This window comes from Heteronotia binoei, chromosome 8 (genome assembly GCF_032191835.1).
Source record: "Heteronotia binoei isolate CCM8104 ecotype False Entrance Well chromosome 8, APGP_CSIRO_Hbin_v1, whole genome shotgun sequence".
Taxonomy (NCBI): Eukaryota; Metazoa; Chordata; class Lepidosauria; order Squamata; family Gekkonidae; genus Heteronotia; species Heteronotia binoei.
Genome location: NC_083230.1, coordinates 8,277,486 through 8,296,884, shown reverse-complemented (window position 1 = coordinate 8,296,884; position 19,399 = coordinate 8,277,486). Strand labels below are relative to the sequence as shown.

Genomic DNA, 19,399 nt, shown 5'->3' with positions numbered 1-19,399 from the left:
TTGGAGACTCTGGGACCCTGGGGGCAACCCCTTCTTTCCAAACCAGTTCAGTTCATGAACATGGCTGGTTCTCGACCCTGGTTCAGGAACCGGTTTGGAAACCGATGTTTTGCATACTCGAAGGCAATGCACAAATAGATATAGGACCAAAACAGTAGTGTTGAAGAAAGAAATCAAAAGACGCAAGAAAAGTATTTCATATGAGGCCTTATAGAATCTAGACTTTAGTCAAATGAAGATGCGCACGAGTTGAATAATATTGCTATTTTGTGCCTTCCAGTTTTGGTCCAATAAGTCTTGGTGTGGAACACCTTATCCTAGCCAGCGTGCCTTCACAGGGTTGCCACTTTTTGGAAAGTCAGGGAAATGGAAATTGGTCAGGGAAAGTCAGGGCAATTGGTCTGAAGTCAGGGAAATCGTGATTAAAATATATTCAAGCAGTGGATTTGTGGCCCGCTGCTGCAAGAGCATGATCTGTTCTTGTGGCAACTGACATAGAGAAGTAGCAGAATAGAAGTAAAACTTAATGATGCCCTTTCCCAGCTCCACCTTTTTCTCAGCTCCACCCCCTGCAACCAGCCTAATGTGTTTGTAGAGCTCTGTCCCTGCATGATTTCTAAGGTCTGTCTATAGCATTTGCAAAGTAAGGCTAGTTTAAATGTTTAGCAAAATATACAAACTTTAAACATCTGTTTTCATCCCAACCTGCCAGTACTGCATTTAACTTACATATAAAGATGAGCATGTTTTTGGGTCATGCTTGTGTATGGAATGGACGTTTTGTCTCCTGCCAAACCCAGCACAAAGTTGCAAATGAGTTTTGCTGCTGTTGGATTTCACAGACAGCTAGCACTTTCTACTCTGCACCATGCAAAGTAAATTTTGTTCCTGCTAGAGTTTACAGAGTACCAGCTCTCTCACCCTCTTTCCTGACTTCTCCCATGCATAAAGATTGCAGATGAGGGTTGTCTGCTTCTCTAGATTGCAGAGACTCCACCTCCTTTCTTGCTGCTGATCTGCTCATTACACATCTGGAACCAGAAAGTGAAAGTGATCCCAGCTTTGGAAAGTTCCTACTTGTTAGCATTCAGAGTTTACTTGAATTGAAGTTTGTATCTTAGTGTAATTTTTGGTGCAATTGCAAAACAGATGTTGCTACAGTTAATGTTGAAAGAAGCTGATATTAAACCTCTTACTTTGACTAATATTTTTGCAGTTGAGACTTGGGTAGTTGTAGAGTGGAACATTTTATTAAGTCTTGCATTAATGCAACACGACCTATTCCTTTTTTTAACTTGTGGTTATATTTGAATGGTGGTCAGAGAAACTGACAAATGTTGGTCAGGGAAAGTCAAGGAAATGAAAAATAAAATTTTAGTGGCAACCCTGCTTCAGTATCAAGCTCATTTTAGTCCACTCAGTGGCACAACCCTAAAAGATGACACCACAGGACAGAAGCTAAACTGTAGGATGAAACCTTATAACCTGACTTTACAAACTCATAAGGTCTATATTAATAATAATAATAATAATAACTTTTAATTTCTATCCCGCCCTCCCCGCCAAAGCAGGCTCAGGGCGGCTTACAACATAAAATACATTATACATCAGATTACATAAATTGCAAATAAAATCCAAGTTAAGACAAATTACAAGTTAAAATTTACAAATTACAATGGTGCTAAAACATTCGATCTTCAATAATTCCATAAAATTCAGTAACCAAGAGCAATTTTTTTAGAGGCATTTCCTAGTTTATCATTGGTTGAAGGCTAGTTTATAGAGGTGGGTCTTACAGGCCCTGCGGAACTGTTCCAAACTCCGCAGGGCCCGCACCTCTACCGGGAGTTGATTCCACAGCAGTGGAGCAGCAATAGAGAAGGCCCTATCTCGGGTGGCCTTCAATCTGGCCTCCCTTGGCCCAGGGACGGTCAGCTGGTTTTTTCCAGCCGACCGCAATGCTCTTTGGGGCTCATATGGGGAGAGACGGTCCTTCAGGTAGGCAGGTCCTCGGCCATATAGGGCTTTAAAGGTGATAACCAGCACCTTGTAACGAACTCGGTATCCCACTGGCAGCCAGTGCAGTTCGCGCAGCCCCGGCTGTATGTGCTCCCATCTTGGGAGTCCCAACAACAGCCTAGCCGCCGCGTTCTGCACCAGCTGCAGCCGCCGAGTTCGGCACAGGGGCAGCCCCATGTAGAGAGCGTTGCAGTAATCCAGTCTCGAGGTGACCGTAGCATGGATCACCGTTGCTAGGTCACGGCGCTCTAGGAAGGGGGCCAACTGCTTCGCCCGTCGGAGATGAAAGAACGCGGACTTGGCAGCGGCCGCTATCTGTGCCTCCATTGATAGTGAAGGCTCCAGAAGAACCCCCAAGCTCTTGACCCTATGTGCCGCTTTCAGCAGCACACCGTCAAAAATCGGCAAGGGGATTTCCCTTCCCAGGGCACCGCGACCCAAGCAAAGGACCTCTGTCTTCGTTGGATTCAACTTCAGCCCGCTCAGTCTGAGCCAACCTGCCACGGCTTGCAATGCTAGGTCCAGGCTTTCTGGGACGGAGTCAGGTCGGCCGTCCATTAATAGATAGAGCTGGGTGTCATCTGCATATTGATGGCACCCAAGCCCAAACCTCCGGGCAATCTGGGCAAGGGGGCGCATGTAGATTACAGTGAGACATAAGGGCAGGATGCCCAACTGGAAGTCTACAAAACAGGCTGTTTCTCACCTGAGATCTCTTTTTCCGGAGTACAATGCTGCAGCAGACTTAACTTAATTAGAAATATTACCCATTGCAAGCCAAGTACAAAAATTATTGCTGAACTTTAAGAGCCCCAAAATGCTTTCAATGATCTTGAAATATATGGGCTTCTTGTCATCTAAGGGAATCTTTCCAACTAGGGTTTTTGCTAACGCTGCTATTACATCTTTGTTCCCCAAAGAATGTCATACAGGAACTACAGTGGTCAACAAAAAGACTTACGATAATAAGCTTCTACCCACAGCTATAGAAATGCAGCCTAAAAGAAATTCAGTTGAAATATTCAAGGACACAAATAGTGATAGAGGCTGCTGCTGTCTGGAGAACTCAATAGAAGAGGGCTTAATTAATTCCTTCCCAAAGATGCCCTCAGAGGATCAAATAGACATTATATCAAGACTGGATTGGCTAAAACGTGAACTTCTGGAAACCAAGGAAAATGAGACCCTCCGCCCCCCCAAAGACTTCCTCATCCCATAGTAACTACTCATGAGGCAACAACCTCAAAAGTTGCAGTTGAAACCCTTCCAACCAGAAAATCAGAGGAAAGCTATGGACAGTTTGTTGGTGAGAATGTGGAACCTGAACAACTTCCAGCACAAGAGGAGCAGTGTACGAATGGATGTGTCCTGAGAGGCAACCTGGAAAAAATTACTGAAGTGACAACTAAGGATCTTGTCATGGAATCGGGGGGAGGGGGGGTGGCACAACAGACTTTTTGACTCTGAATTTCTTACAACCCTGATATTGTTTTTTTACAGGAAACCTGGATTAAGGACCCCACCTCCCTAACCCTCCAAGGTTATAGAGCATATGCTACGCCAGTACTCAAGCTATACTCTAAAGGGAGAGGTAGTGGAGGGCTGGCTATATTAATGTCAATCTAAGGATGGAAATTCAAACTTTAGACTCACCAAGTTCTAACTACATTCAAGTCTTACTAATTAAGGACCTACCTATAAAATATGTCCTGTGCATTTACGTATATTTCCCACTTAAGCAATCCAAAGTCCATAATGAATGTAAGCTATGGGAACAACTATCCAAAACACTAGAAGACCTGGTGTATCAGTATCCCCATGCTAACATGATTCTGTGGGGGGATTTTAATGCCAGGATCGGGCCAGGAAACTATGAGATTCCTAAGGATATTAACACTGTAATTGCTGATCAAGCATCACTACCTGAGCGCAGCTCAATAGACCCAGTAATTAGCAAATCGGGTTTAAAACTTTTAGAGCTACTTTTCATATTTAATTTATATAATTTGCATGGCTCAAAACTGGATCTATCTAAAGGCCCCTTCACGTACCTATCAACTGCTAGCGCAGTAGACTATATAGCCATTTCTCCTGCATTGTTAGAACAAGGAGACTTCTTTAAAGTTGGAGAAAGTGCATTTAGTGATCAAAACCCACTGGAACTAGTATTACACTTGAAAAATCCCATCTTTTTGGCACCTTCTCCTGAAGTCTACCCAAACATGTCCCCTGGTCAAAGAAGACACAAATGGTCTGAGCACTTACAAACAGTTAGCTAAGGAGATTACTGTAAGGAGGAGAGATTATCTATCAACTATTTCAAAACTAAGGTAGGTCTTTTGGAGAAGACCTAAAATATATATATCTGGAACATCCATGGCATTCCAATAGAACAGTGTAAGATATACAAATATCTGGGTCTAACATTTAGCGAAACATTGAACTGAAACGCCCATGTCGCCTCCATTAAATCAACTGCAAATAAGCTATCGGGAGTAATCCTGAGATTTTACTGAACTAAAGGGGATTTCCTAATAGATTCTGTTGTTAAGCTCTTTATTACCAAAGTAATTCCTCATGTACTGTATGGGATAGAATTCTGTGGGTGGAAGGAACAAATATTGACCAGCTTGGAGACTGTGCAAAACTATTTTTGAGGCGGCTATTGTTTTTGCCTAAAGGATCTCCTGCAGCCTTAAATGAGAGCAGAATTAGGTATACCATCACTTAGGGCTTGAGCTCACATAGCAATCTTGAAATCAAAGCTGAAAGCTTCCAAAAGAAACTCTTAGTAAAATAAGCTACTCTGTTTTATTAAGCAATGACAAAACTCATGCTGAATTTGATAATAACACCATCTCATGATACACTGTCCCCGATGATTTACTTTGATCCTTCCTGAACATCCGGGATTTGCATCAATGGGTATATAATGAGGAATAACCCAGTCAAAATCTGCACCATGGTATCATAGGATAAAAAAGAAGACGAGTTAAGATCCTCTTACTTGACAGATATTGCAGTTTATAGCCTAAGAGCAGCATTTACTGCACTCTGTTTTCAGACCATGCCCCCAGAACTGCTGCTTGGAAGATACACTAAGAAACCACAGGAACAATGTGTATGTATATGTGGAACTGCAGTGGAAGATCTCTACCACTACGTAATGGTTTGCTCTTTATATTCGGACCGAAGAAGCAGATTTCTGTCTGGAATTTTAAGCCAAATACACAACTTTCCCGACAATGAAAAGCTGGTTTTCCTACTGTCAGATATGAATCCTTTGGTCTCACGCAGGGTAGCACTCTTTGCACCTGCAGCTAGAAAAGTTAGATCCAAGGTAGCTCCTAGTGATGCATCACACTGAGCTCTATAGTTCAGCATAGTTAATATTATTTAACTATTTTAAACATTGAATGCTTGAAATTTTAGATGCACCATACAGTTTTAACCTGAAGACTTTGTTTTTAAGCTTGCTATTTTGAATGTAAATTCTATATTGTGTTTTTTATAATGTGCTTTTATATTGTAACTGCCAATGGCCATGTACAATAAACTATTCACATCACTATATCCTGTTTTTAGTCCTATATCTACTTGTGCATTGCGTGGTGATTGTAATAGGAGCCTCTTTGTACCTTCCATTATTTTACCTCTGAAGGCCTAATTGGGTCAAAACACATTAGAGCGCTATTTTCTGTTGGGCACATCACTTTTAACTATATTATGAGACGTGTGTTGACCTTGGAATGTTTATAATGTCTTTGTAATAAATACATGTATTTTAATATACAATTAGTTCATATCACATAAGAACATAAGAGAAGCCATGTTGGATCAGGCCAACGGCCCATCCAGTCCAACACTCTGTGTCACACAGTGGCAAAAAATTTTATATACACACATACACTGTGGCTAATAGCCACTGATGGACCTGTGCTCCATATTTTTATCTAAACCCCTCTTGAAGGTGGCTATACTTGTGGCCGCCACCACCTCCTGTGGCAGTGAATTCCACATGTTAATCACCCTTTGGGTGAAGAAGTACTTCCTTTTATCCGTTTTAACCTGTCTGCTCAGCAATTTCATCGAATGCCCACGAGTTCTTGTATTGTGAGAAAGGGAGAAAAGTACTTCTTTTCAGCTTTTGTTCCTATTGTTACTTTCGTACTTACCTTCTAGGTTCTTTTTTGTAAAACAATTTATACTGTAATATATTGTAATAGCACATTATCATTTGTTATTGAAAATCAATACATATACATTACATTTTCTCCATCCCTCGCCCCTTTTAGTGACCCCCGGCAGTGTATTTTATTTAAATTGTTAAAAAAGGTAATAAACTTTTATCTATTAAAAAATCTTACTTCATAAAAAAAATCAAAAAGAAAAAGAAAAGAAAAAAAAAACATAGGTTTTAATTGTAATCCATCTTTATAGTAGTCCTTTAGTCATTAACAAAAGAAAAAAAATGTAAAAGATATATTCCAATAATCTTGCCTTTTTACTATAATCAATTTAAAGTTTCTTTAGAGATTAACCATTGTCAAAAATTGCCAAATATCCTTTAACATTCCATTGTTTTTCAACATACTTTTGAAACTTTCCCCAGTCATTTTTAAACTTCTCTAAATCTTGTTCTTTTAAGATTCTTGTAAGCTTGTCCATTTCACTCCAATACATAACTTTTAAAATCCACTCCCACATTTCTGGTATTTTGTCTTGTTTCCACATCTGCACATATAATGTCCATGCAGCTGAAAGCATATACCAAATTAACGTTCTATCTTGTTTTAAGAATGTTTCCATTTGTAATCCCAACAGAAAAATGTCTGGTGCCTTCTTAATATTATATCCCACAATTTTTGAAATCTCTTGCTGAATCATTTGCCAAAATTGTTTTGCCTTTTCACAAGTTCACCACATATGGTAGAAAGATCCTTGTTTTTTACATTTCTAATATCTATCCGACACCTGATTGTTCATTTTTGCCAGTTTTTTAGGTGTCATGTACCACCTATGTAACATTTTAAAGCAATTTTCCTTAATTTTATAACACGTAGATCTTTTCATAGAGTTCTTCCAAAAGTGTTCCCATGACACCATCTGTATTTCTTTATATTTATCGCCCATTTTATCATTTGTGATTTAACTACTTCATCTTCCATAGACCATTTCAATAATAGTTTGTCTTTGAAATCAGCTTTTCATTTTCCCCAAACAGCATTCTCTCCAATTCTATTTGTTCTTGTTAAATTCCATAGTTCTTAATGTCCAGTTCAAGCAAACTCTTTATTTGTTGCAATTGAAACCAATTATATTTATACTGTATTTCCTCAGCCAATTTTAATTCTACCTTTCCTCCTTGGATTTTTAAAAGCTGTTTATATAACCACTTCTCATCTTTAATATTTGAATACAGTTTTATTACTTCTGTTGGCACAATCCAAAGCGGTTTCCTCTCATCTCCATATCTTTTATATTTTGAGCAAGTATTTAACAGATTATCTCTTATATAATGATGTGAGAAGAAGCCGTCCATCTTGTTTTTCCCATAGTACATGTAGGCATGCCATCCAAAAACATTTCCATGACCTTCTAATGCTAGTAATTTTCTATTTAGTAATGTCATCCATTCCTTAATCCACACCAGGCATACTGCATCATGATACAGCTTTAAATTAGGCAGTTGAAATCCGCCCCTCTCTTTCGCATCAGTCAAGATTTTCATTTTAATTCTTGGTTTTTTCCCGGCCCATTCAAATTCTGAAAGTTTCCTTTGCCATTTATTAAATTGTTTGTTGTCTTTCACTATCGGAATTGTTTGAAACAGGAACATAATTCTCGGTAAGACATTCATCTTAATTGCAGAAATTCTGCCCAGCATAGACAAATTCAATTTATTCCATTTTATCAAATCTCCATCGATCTTACGCCAGAGTTTCTCATAATTATTTTTGTACAAATCAATATTTTTGTTATTTCCACACCTAAGTATTTTATTTTGGAGGTAACGTCACACTATGGTAACCTCTGTAGTTCTTCCTGTTTGCTCTTTGACATATTTTTGCACAAAATTTTCAATTTTTCTTTATTTATGTAAAAGCCTGCCAATTCTCCATATTCTTGTATCTTACGAAGCAACAATGGTGTTACATGAGTGGGATTTTCATTTATAAACATTACATCATCTGCGAATGCTCTGTATTTATTAAAAAAACCCCTTTCTCTTTTAATCCCTCTATCTCTTTATCTTCTTGAATTTGCATTAGCAAAACCTCTAAAGTCATTATAAATATCAGTGGAGATAGAGGGCAACCTTGTCTTGTTCCTTTACTTATGATCATTTTTTCCATTAAATCTGCATTAATACAGAGCCTTGCTTGTTGTTCAAAATATATCGCCTTTACCATTCTTATAAAAATCTTCTCCCAATCTCAGTTTACTGCAAACAAAAAGTCCCAATGCACATTATCAAATGCTTTCTCTGCGTCTGTGAAAAATAATGCTACTTCTTTTTCAGGATGCTTTTCATAATATTCAATAATGTCTATAACTGTTCTGCTGTTATCTCTAATTTGTCTCCTGGGAAGAAATCCTGCTTGTTCTTCTTTAATAAAACTGTTCAAATGCTGTTTAAGGCGTTCTGCTAGAATTCTTGCATATATTTTATAGTCATTGTTAAGTAATGAAATTGGTCTATAGCTTTTTTACATTTGTAGCATCTTGTCTTTTGCTATCAACTAAATTACTGCTTCTTTCCATGTGTTAGGAATTTTCCCATCTGTTCTTATAATGTTCATCAGTTTCTGAAGTTTTGGTAATAGCGCCTCCGTGAGAACTTTATAAAATTTCGCCGTAAAGCCATCTGGACTGGGTGCTTTTCCTAACTTCATTGAGTTAATCGCCTCCTCTATTTCTCCTCTTTCAATTGGTTTATTCAACACCTTCTCCATATTTTCTGTTAAGGAATTTACCTTAATTTTCTGTAGATACACATCAATTTTTTTTCTATCCACACTTTGACTTTTAAATAGCTTGGCATAGTATTTATAAAATTCCCTTTTAATTCCTTCATGATCAACAATGTCCTTTTCTCCCGACAAGATTTTGTTAATTACTTTATTCTCCCTTCTTTTTTTCATTTGCCAAGCCAGATATTTTCCAGGTTTATTCGCTCCTTCAAAAGATTTCTGTTGGAGTCTTTTTAAATTCCATTCCACTTTATTCAACAAATGTCTCAATTGGCTTTGTAATATTGTAATCTCTCTTATAATTTTCTTTTTCCCAGGTCACTTTTTAAGGTCTTTCTCCCTTTTTCCAATTTCTTTCTGAATGTCCATCATTTGCTTATTTTTGGTTCTTTTATCTTTATTATTCAATGTAATTAAAATGCCCCTCATTACTGCTTTATAGGCATCCCACACGATTTGGAATTGAGTGTCCTCATTTTCATTTATTTGGAAGAAGCATTTAGTTTCCTTTTCCAGAGACACCACTGTCTCCTGTTTCTGTAGCAAATCCTCATTTATCCACCATCTTGGAGTCTTTCCCTGATTTTGCAGACCACATTATTGGATTGTGGTCTGCCCTTATTTTAGGAAGTATCTCTATTTTTTTCGTTAATAGTCCAAGATCTTTTGTAGTCCATATCATATCAATTCTCAAAAAAGAATTATGCCTTGCTGAAAAATAAGTATAGTCACATTGTTTGGGGTTTAGTTCTCTCCAAATGTCTTCTAGGCTCTCTTATTTTACCAGCTCAAAAAATGACTTTGGTAATTTTCCTTCATTATTTTTTTCCCAGACCTGTCCAAAATATTTTTTATTGTTCCTTTAAAATCTCCCATTATCATAATTTGTTCATACACCACTTGGTCTAATTGTTGCATAATATCTTTTTAAAAAGTCTTTTGCTCCATTTGGGGCATATATTACCAACAACAAAGTTCTTTTGTAGTTCAATGTCACTTCCACCGCAATATATCTGCCATTATCGTCTTTAAAAATTAATTTTGGGTCTAATTCTTGTTTGATGTAAAAAACTACACCCCCTTTTTTCTCCTTGGCCATTGAACAAAATTCAATGCCAAGTTGTCTGTTCCATAAAAATTTATAATCCATTTGTTTGATATGTACTTCTTGCAGGCAAATTATGTTACATCTTTGTTTCCCAATCCAATGAAAAGTTGCCCTTTTTTGCGGTGAATTTAGTCCATTTATATTCCAGGATATTAATTTGTAATAGTTTTTATTCTTGATCTGTTCCCCCAAAATCCTTATGCTCCCCCAAAAACTTTGTCATTTCCTGAGTATTTGTGATGGTAAATCTCCGTCCTTTAAATTCAAAACTTAAACCCTCTGGGAGTACCCATCTGTATCTCATTTCTTTTTCTCTCAGCTTTTCTGTCAACTTTTTATAAGGTATCCTGTCGCTGATGACTTTCCTTGGCAATTATTTCATGATTCTTACTCTACTGCCATCCACCTCCAGTGTGCTCTCAAATTGTTTACTCAGAAGCTTTCCCACCATATCTCTTGTCACAAATCTTACTACCACATCTCTTGGTAGTTTGTTTCTTTTGTTATATTCCGAATGTACCCTATAGATGTAGTCACAGAGATGGTTAGTTTCATCTGGGTCTTCTAAAAATTTTTATATTTCTATATAATTTTTATTATATATGTCTTTAAGTCTCAATAGATTCAGGCACCCCTCTTAACCTTATCTGATTTTCCATTAGTTTACAGTCTAGTAGGAATGCTTTCTCCTGCATTTTTTGAATAGTGGAATCCACTGTATCTATTCTTATACCTTGGTCTTTCACCTTTTCTTCCACCTTTTGAACTTTCTTTAACGCTGCTTGGGAATCTTTTCTGAGATCTTCAATGTCTTTTTAAATTTCTTTTTTAACTTCTGCACTGGACTCAATGTCTTTTTTTATTTCATTCTTTATTTCTGTTTTTGATTTCTTTATTATCTTTACCAATCTTGCTTCCATAGCATCCATTGCATCCTGCCATTTAGCCATTTTTGCTTCTTCAAGTGACCCAGCCCTCGTTCGAATCTGCTTTGTTACTGATTTTTGCACAGACATCACTGTTTGCCCATTACTTAAATAGGCTCTAAAGTTGACCTCTCAGATTCGATTTTCAAGTACTCAGTCTTATAGATTGAACCATGCCCTTTTATATAAGCCCAAAATCGCCATTCCCCGATGCTCCGAAGTCCAGATATTATTTTTTTAAAAAATTTATTTCTTCAAAATGGCATCCGTGGCTTTTCTGTCCTTTTAAAAAAAAATTCCTTTTTTCTCCTAAACTGCACCAAAGTTGATTTTGAACATATAATCCAATAGATTTCACTTTTTAATGATGATATCTGCCGGCTCCACTATTTTTTAGTGTCCCATTTTCTTTTAATTAATTTTTTAAATTTTGACCTTCTTTTAATGGCCACCAGTACTTCTCTATGATTTGAGGTCCTAGAGAGGGCTGGGAGGCCTGCTATTTTCCCTTCTCTTAATGGCTTCTTCCTTCCTTTCTTGCCATGAAGTCTCATTTTCAGTGGTTAAGAAGTCTCACATTATTTCTATGACGCCATTTCCTGTGTTATCTTCACCAGGTCAGCAGTTCTCCTCGGAGGGGGTTGTCTGCTCCCGACCACAGGTATTCAAAACAATATTTGTTTATCCTCTTTTAATCTTATTCCTCCAGTTTCACCAGTCCCAGTATTACCCCCACCTTTATCTTCCTTAATTTAAGATGGTATAATTGGATCCAGACCTTTGTTTTTATTTTAAATTAGTCTTGTATTAGTCCCGGAGTGATAGATATAGATCTTTTATCTTCAATGCTGATATCCTTCTGCACACTGCTCTTTTCGAAGATAGATGTTAATCAGTTGCAGAGAAGCTTTGAATCTTGGTGAATTTGTCAACTTAATGACCTCAGAAGTCCTCTGTAGATGACTGAATGCAGTCCTTTTCCAGGGACTCTTCAAAGCCAAAAAGGAACCCCACTGGAGTCCCACGTCAGCCAAAGTAAATCCCCTCAGAACTTAATATGCATATCTTGACCTTCTCCCTGCCTGGAAGAAGTAGGCAGCAGGTGTTGCAATCACCTTCTCTGCCCAGAACAGAGGCTCTGGTCTGCTCCTCGACTGAGAAGCAACTCAATCCGCCATGACCAAAACCCGGAAGTCCTTACCTTCTAGGTTCTTGATTCAAGTTTGTTAAGTTTCCTCCCCACCTTTTTTCCTAATTACCTGGTTCATGCTCATCTCTATTAAACATGTATGAAAGATGATCACTTTTGTGTTTACATAAATTCTAAATTCACATTTTCTCCTTATCCACGAGCCAGACCTAACTATCCCTGAGTGTACATACTTACCCTATACATACTTACATACTTCCCCTATGCTGATCTTATGTGGACTGTTTTTTCCCCCCTCAAAAGTCTGCTCTTAGCATGGTCATGTTGTGAAGTGCACACATATGTATTTTATCTTTCTGTGCGAAGGAAGTATTGTGAATTTTAATAAAGTGTGTAATATTTGTTCATTTCTTGCGCTTTCAAACATCTGACGTTTATTCTGTGTGGCTCTTACATTAAGCAAGTTTGGCCACCCCTGATTTATAGCCTGTAAAAGAACACCATGCTAACAGCATGATATGGGAAAATATCATGCCTGATTTGCCCGGTTCTTAAAATACCTTTTGCCACTTTTTTACCAGATTGTGGAGGGAATGAAACAGAAGAGATGGAGTATCGAGAATATAGCCTTTGGGTCTGGTGGAGCTTTACTGCAGAAATTAACTCGAGATCTACTGAATTGCTCCTTCAAGTGCAGTTACGTGGTGACCAATGGTCTTGGGGTATGTTCTTGAAATGTAGCTTTTACACGGGTGTGGGGGGCGGAATTAGACCATTGAATTCATTGTTCGTTGTGTCTGAGAGCTGGTTTGGAGAGAGGATTAGCTTTGCTTACAGCATCTTTCACTTTGCATTTAGGTAAATGTCTTTAAAGATCCTGTAGCTGATCCCAACAAAAGATCAAAGAAAGGCAGGTTGTCTTTACACAGGACACCAAATGGAGAGTTTGTTACCCTAGAAGAAGGCAAGGAAGATCTTGAATATGGCCAGGTATGTCTGTCTTAATCCCTTGTAACAGCATTTGCCATGAAGCCTTAAAAACCTGAGGGAAAGGATCTTACTAGTTTGCTGTTATGCTTTAGCAACCTTTGAACACACAGAACAAAGATTATATCCCACAATTCAGAAGGTTAATCAAAATGATTAAAGCTGCATACTAATTTGGTGTGTGTCTAGCACCCAGTGAACAAAAAGACGATCAAACTCTGGATCTGTCAGTGGTTTTCAAACAGAGAAAGAGAAAAAATAGCCTGCTTTTGATTAGTGCTAAATCTCTGAAGCATTTCATAGCTTGGTTAATCTACCACAATTTTCTGAATACTATGTATGAACTTTGCTGTTGTTTTTGTAGCATGCGGTACTAGTTGCTTACAGTACTGCCACGCTCATTTCTACAGGCACTGCTATACACTTACCTGAGTTCTGCATTACTTCCAAATATACAGTGATGTTTTGCACCATATCCCAACAAAGCTTCAGACACAGTACTTTTCAGTGGGAGCTGTAGGGTTTCAGCAGTGAATTCTCAAGTGACAGGACGCGTGATAAGTTAGTATGTGTGAACTGAAACCTTGTTTCATCTTAATGCAGGGTTAAATTTCTGGGCGTATCAGAGTTAAAGCGTTGGCTTCAATTGCCCACTTGCAATGGGATCTGAGCTTGCATTACATCAAAACTAAGCTGAGCTGTGATAGTTGAAAGGGGAAGGAGTAGGGAGAACCAGCTGCTGAAGAAGTAACAAGACGAAGGAAAACTAGTAGATAGAGAGAAGCAACCAGAGAAGCAATCCTCTCAGTTTGTTTGCCTGTGGCTCCTGTCTCAGAATCTTCAAGAGGAAGAGCCTAGCTAAGATGTGGCTACTTCTGACACAATGAGTGTAACAATATGAACTTCTGTGAGTCACAGCTCACTTCAGATATGCTCACAGGAAAGGCAAACATTTAGGTTCTTTAAATAGGTCTCACCACATTTACTCCCTTACAGACTGGCCATTTATTAATCTGTGTATGTGCTCAGAGCAGTATGTCCATCTAGCTTCAACAGTTTGAGAGTCCAGGACTTTTTTTTGAGCAGGAACGCACTGGAACGCAGTTTCAGCTGGCTTGGCATCGGGGTGTGGCCTAATATGCGAATGAATTCCTGCTGGGCTTTCTCTACAAGAAGCCCTGCATGAAACAATGGTGATGTCAGGGGATGTGGCCTAATATGCAAATAAGTTCCGGCTGGGCTTTTTCTACAAAGAAAGCCCCGTGAGAGGCGATTGTTTGTACTGAAACTGGGAAAAAATTGTTTTGCAGGATCTTCTTCACACAGTGTTTAAGAACGGAGTAGTAACGAAATCTTACTCATTTGATGAAGTGAGGGAAAATGCCAAGCTGAAGACAAGTGAACTGGAAGTGACGCTTCACTAAAGTTTCTTTCCATATTTGTATGTGTGTAACGATTATGTACTGCATAGCTCAAGATTTCCTGTACAGATCTGTGTGTTTGTGTTTGCCGCATTGTAGCCAAATTATTTGTTGGTTTTTGAACATCACTGCCCTATTTTTTTTTTCTTGCCAATCTTTAGAAAAGATGGAATTGGGAAAATTCTTGCAATATAAACCATGTTCGGTGCGCTTCTAGAGGCCTTTTGCCAGTAGCGATTCAATCTGGTATTGATCTCCTCACAAACGACAGAGCTGAGACTGTGTGTATGTGCGTGCGTGTGTGTGTGTGTGATACCACACACACACACAACAAAACAGATTTGCATAAAAGTATTGTTGCTTTATGTTTATATTTAACTTGTATTTTTGTACAAACAAGATTGTGTAAAATGTATTTAAAGTTTCGATAATTGCATCTTTCCAACTTTTCATGATTTTTAAGAGCACAGACTTTCAAGGAAATACTTGGGGTGGGGGAATTCATTGCCTTTTTTTGTCCATTGATCAGCAAATAAAACATGGCCTTAAAAATTTTTATTGTGACAACTGTTCTATTTGAACATTGAATCAGGATTCATTGCTCCCTCGGGATCCCACCAAAGTACAGATCTTGCTATCCATTCTGGTTATATCTATGTCAGTCAACGACTGTGTTTCTTTTCTTAGTGGAATGGTGACATTCTGTGAATACATAGACATCGCTAGATGGCAAGAAATGTAAACGGAATGCCAAATGTGAAAGGACTTTTTACAGCCGCAAAGATTGCAAAGTGTGCCAATATTCAGATCACAATACTGTGCATGCTTATCTGGGCGCATTCAAGTCAGAGGAAATGTGCATGTGATTGGGCTGCAAAACTTCTAAAGGATCTCATCTTTTGCAACAACCTGCTGTCATGTAAAACACCAGTATGGAAGTGGTGTATTAAGCTACACTTAGGGGTTTCTTTTTTCCACACTAAGCCATCCCTAAAGCAAATACTGAACTGAATAGTGCACTTTTTAACTTTTTTGTATTTCGGTCACTAATTTTTGCGGTTTTATCGCTAGATATTATATTATATAGACATCTTAACTATTTTTTTGTTAAAACAATTTGAATAAAACATACTAGCCAAACTCCTTTTATGTTGGTAGCATCCCTAAAGGGGAACACTATGCAGAGGTTAACTATTTTAAAAAACAGGAGGGAATGAAAAGCACTCTTTCTTTTTGAAACTGAGCTTGATTTACTTTCTACCTGTGCTCTGAATTGCTTCTTAAAGAACAAGACGGTCAGTGATGTGACCTGACAAACTGTATCAAGTTCTCAGGAGTGCAGCCATGTTTTGGGACAGTTCCTAGAAAAGAAAGACTTACCCCCTTTTATAGAGGAAGCACAATAATGGCCTTGGATTAGTTTTGAGGTATAAAATCTCTAGTTGCTGTTAATGGGGGGACTTGGTTTCATCAGTTCTACAGGAGATGGTTTACCAAAAGTCTCGCAAAATGCAGAAAGCAAAGAGAATAACTTTTAAAATGACAGAAAAGCCATATTTTAGCATTTTTACCAAGGATCATATTTAAATACCAATATACATAGTTTGCTTAATAAGGTTTCTGCTGTTACTTTATGTGGTTCTACAGACGTATTAATTAAAAGCAATGGTTTGGTTAACTCTCTACACTGGCTTTCATGCTGAAAAGCAGCGTGCCCTGCCCTGCCCTGATGACTGCACTGAGTTTTCAGAAAATGGATTAAAAGTCAGCAGAGACTTTCACCACCACACAATGGATTGGATCCCATAAAAAAAATGCATGCATGGTGTGCACAGGTAGATTCTTCTTGCTACACCAGCCCTCTGTCTTTGTGCAGCTCCCGGAGTTCTCTGCCCCTAAAGAACAGCATTTTGGGGAGGGCATTTGGGGCTGCTGTGTAAGGGGATCAATGGAAAAGTTTTAGTTGGAATCCAACCCAATGCACTGGGAAACAGATTGCATGATAGATGGTACCAGAAACTGGTAAATCTTCTGCATAGTTAATATTTTTGTACTTGAAAGCTGTAGAAAGGTACTGTTATGTACCCCTAATTCCCTGACTGAATGTTTGATTTCTTGATTGTTTCATAGTTAGATACAAAGTAATTCAGGTCACCTGGTGCTAATGAGTTCTAGGCTCTTACCACTAAGGTTTGTAGTGTTAGACAATTGACATCTCAATCAGTTTCATGTTGGATACAACTTACTACAGAGCTTGAAGCTTAAATATTCTAATTCTTCCATACAGAAGCAAATAGTCTGTTTGGTTTTGCTTCAAAAAATTGTAGGAACAGATACCTTTAAGCTCCCCATTCTAAATACCTTTATTTAAAAATGGTCATTGGGAATCTTTCTCTGTTTATCTAAACATTTATTTGTAACCTGTATTTAACAAATTATGACATTTTTTTTCCTCAGATGGTTATGAAATTGATACAAAATCGTTTTATAGCAAAGATTGCCTTGGAAGATTTGTTATGTATTTATTGTTTGCCAAAATTCAAACCTTAAATAGAATTTTCTTCTAGTTTTACATTCCTTAATTTACATAGCAGAGTAAGTATTCATCTATGTCAAAGTAGTTATAATGTACCTGGCATCAAAGTTAATTGTAATGAAAATGGAAATAAAGTTTTAGTTCCAGTAGTGAAACTTCTAGCTATTTGGCTTATTTTAGAATTGTGCTTTTTTAATCAGCAAATAACTTGTGTTTATATTGTGAAATGCCTAAAGTATGGTGCCCTGAAGTAGCGACACACAGTCTGTTCTGTGCACATTATCAAGAGGGTATCTTGTGAATCTCAATTAACCTGATAGCCTTTGGCAGTTCTTGCAGATTTGTAGAAAAGGCGGGACTATATTTTTTTTCAGCTGCTCGAGTGTGTGTTTCGATCTGAGCATCAGATTTCTTTTCATTTGTGTTGTGGCTTTGTACTTCCAAAAGTGCAGTGTGTGATACCAAAATAACACAAAAAAGGACATGAAGTTTTCTTATGCAGCCTCAACCTGCTTCTGTGTGCAATAGGTGGAGGATGGAGAAAACTGTCTTCACTGACTGTGGGCACTCACAGTAGGAGTCACAACTGGCTGCAGCTTCCTGTTTAGCTGTGCATGCCGTGTTTAAGAAGTAGCTAAATGATATACTAAGCTTCTCAAAAGCAATGCCTTGGATTTAAAATACTGACAGACTTCATACTGGCAGTGAAATATTTTTGAGTATTTACATCCCACTTTTGTACTTAAAGTTGTGTAAATGAACCTTGCCCTAACTTGGATGGCCAAGGCTAGCCTAATCTCATCAGATCTCATAAACTGACCTTGATTAATATTTGGATGGGGGACCATCAAGGAAGTTCCAGCATTACTATGCAGACACAAGCAAAGACAAACCGTATCTTGTTAATCTGTTGCCTCGAAAACCATACAGGGTAGCCATACATCAGCTGATCTTCTTCGTGGTCTCTGTGCTTCATACTCATGGGATAAAACGGCAGCTCCGATCCTCGATCAGTAATTCCAGAGTCCGGGATTTTTCGCTGCCTGACCCCGGTAGGCATGCGCAACAACCCCAGTGCGCATGCCCACCCGGTGGGCGCGAATATCCCACCAGTTCCTTCTTACCGCCACGTCAGACAGACTTGTTTTCATCACTCTGGTCGGTAGTTATTTTTTCCTTCTCCGGGTTCTCCTGAGACTTGGTTTCCTGTTCTCCTAGCCATGGCAGGGGGGTGTCGTCACAAGTTCCCATCGGAACCAGACCTCCTTTTGGCTCAAGGTGGCCGCCGGTTTCACCACGACATCCCTCACCTCAAATTGATGACTCGGAGGGTCAACTTCTAGAATTCTCTGACAGAGTGCAACATGTCATGTCGAACCAGTAATAAGCTGTCAACTTGCCGTTCCTATGCGGGAAAGTGGTCTAAGTTTCTGTCCTTTCTACAGAACAACGGTATCAATGCACGTTCTGCTGATCTTGAGTTTGTGTTTGAGTTTTCACTTTTCTCTTGTTGATGCTGGCCTTAATCATTCTTCGGTTCAAGTATATCTCGCTGCCGTCTCGGCTCATCACGACCCTGTGGATGGCGCTTCGGATTTTACCCATCAGCATACAAAGCAATTTTTGAAGAGTCTTCTGCGGTTTCACCCGCCGTCTGTGGTTCCTCCTCCTGCTTGGGATCTGGCGCTCATACTGGACCAACTCTCTAGGCAGTCTTTTGAATCCTTGGCTACCTGCCTGTTGCATCTTCTAGCCTGGAAGACTGCCTTCTTAGTGGCCGTCACTATGGCCAGGAGGGCAGGTAAGCTCGTGGCTCTGCGATGTGATGTTCCATACATTTTCTTTCAGGACGGCGGGGTGTCCTTGGCCCTGGACATCTCGTTCCTCCCTAAGGTGGTGTCTAGTTTCCACCTTAATTTGGAAGTCTTTTTGCCCACTTTTTACCCTTCTCCTTCGGTGGAAGAGAGACGTCTGCACGCCTTGGATGTTACGAGGGTGTTGTTGTTTTTTGTGCATCGCACCAAGCCGTTCAGGAAGGATCCCAATCTATTTGTCTCCTATGCGGCACCTAGGTTGGGTCTCAAGATCTCTTCACAGAGACTTTCTAAGTGGATCACGGAAGCCATTAAACTTTGTTACCTGTTGGCGAAGCATCCCTTGCCGAGGCCACTCTGTGCGCATTTCACTCGGGCTATGGCTACGTCCACAGCATTCCTGAAGGGTGCTTCTCTGGCGGACATCTGTTTGGCTGCAACCTGGGCAGCTCCTCATGTCTTCA

The 19,399-nt window shown here is 38.9% G+C and overlaps 1 protein-coding gene across 1 annotated transcript in view; it reads left to right on the top strand.

The window, feature by feature from the left end:
* Window positions 1-15,140, top strand: part of NAMPT (nicotinamide phosphoribosyltransferase) — a 62,030-nt gene extending 46,890 nt beyond the window's left edge. Inside the window, exons 9-11 of the mRNA XM_060244720.1 lie at window positions 12,759-12,899; window positions 13,036-13,167; window positions 14,475-15,140. Coding sequence (XP_060100703.1) covers window positions 12,759-12,899; window positions 13,036-13,167; window positions 14,475-14,588 — 387 coding nt within the window. The 3' untranslated portion in view covers window positions 14,589-15,140. The remainder of the gene's footprint in view (window positions 1-12,758; window positions 12,900-13,035; window positions 13,168-14,474) is intronic.
* Window positions 15,141-19,399: the final 4,259 nt, after the last annotated feature.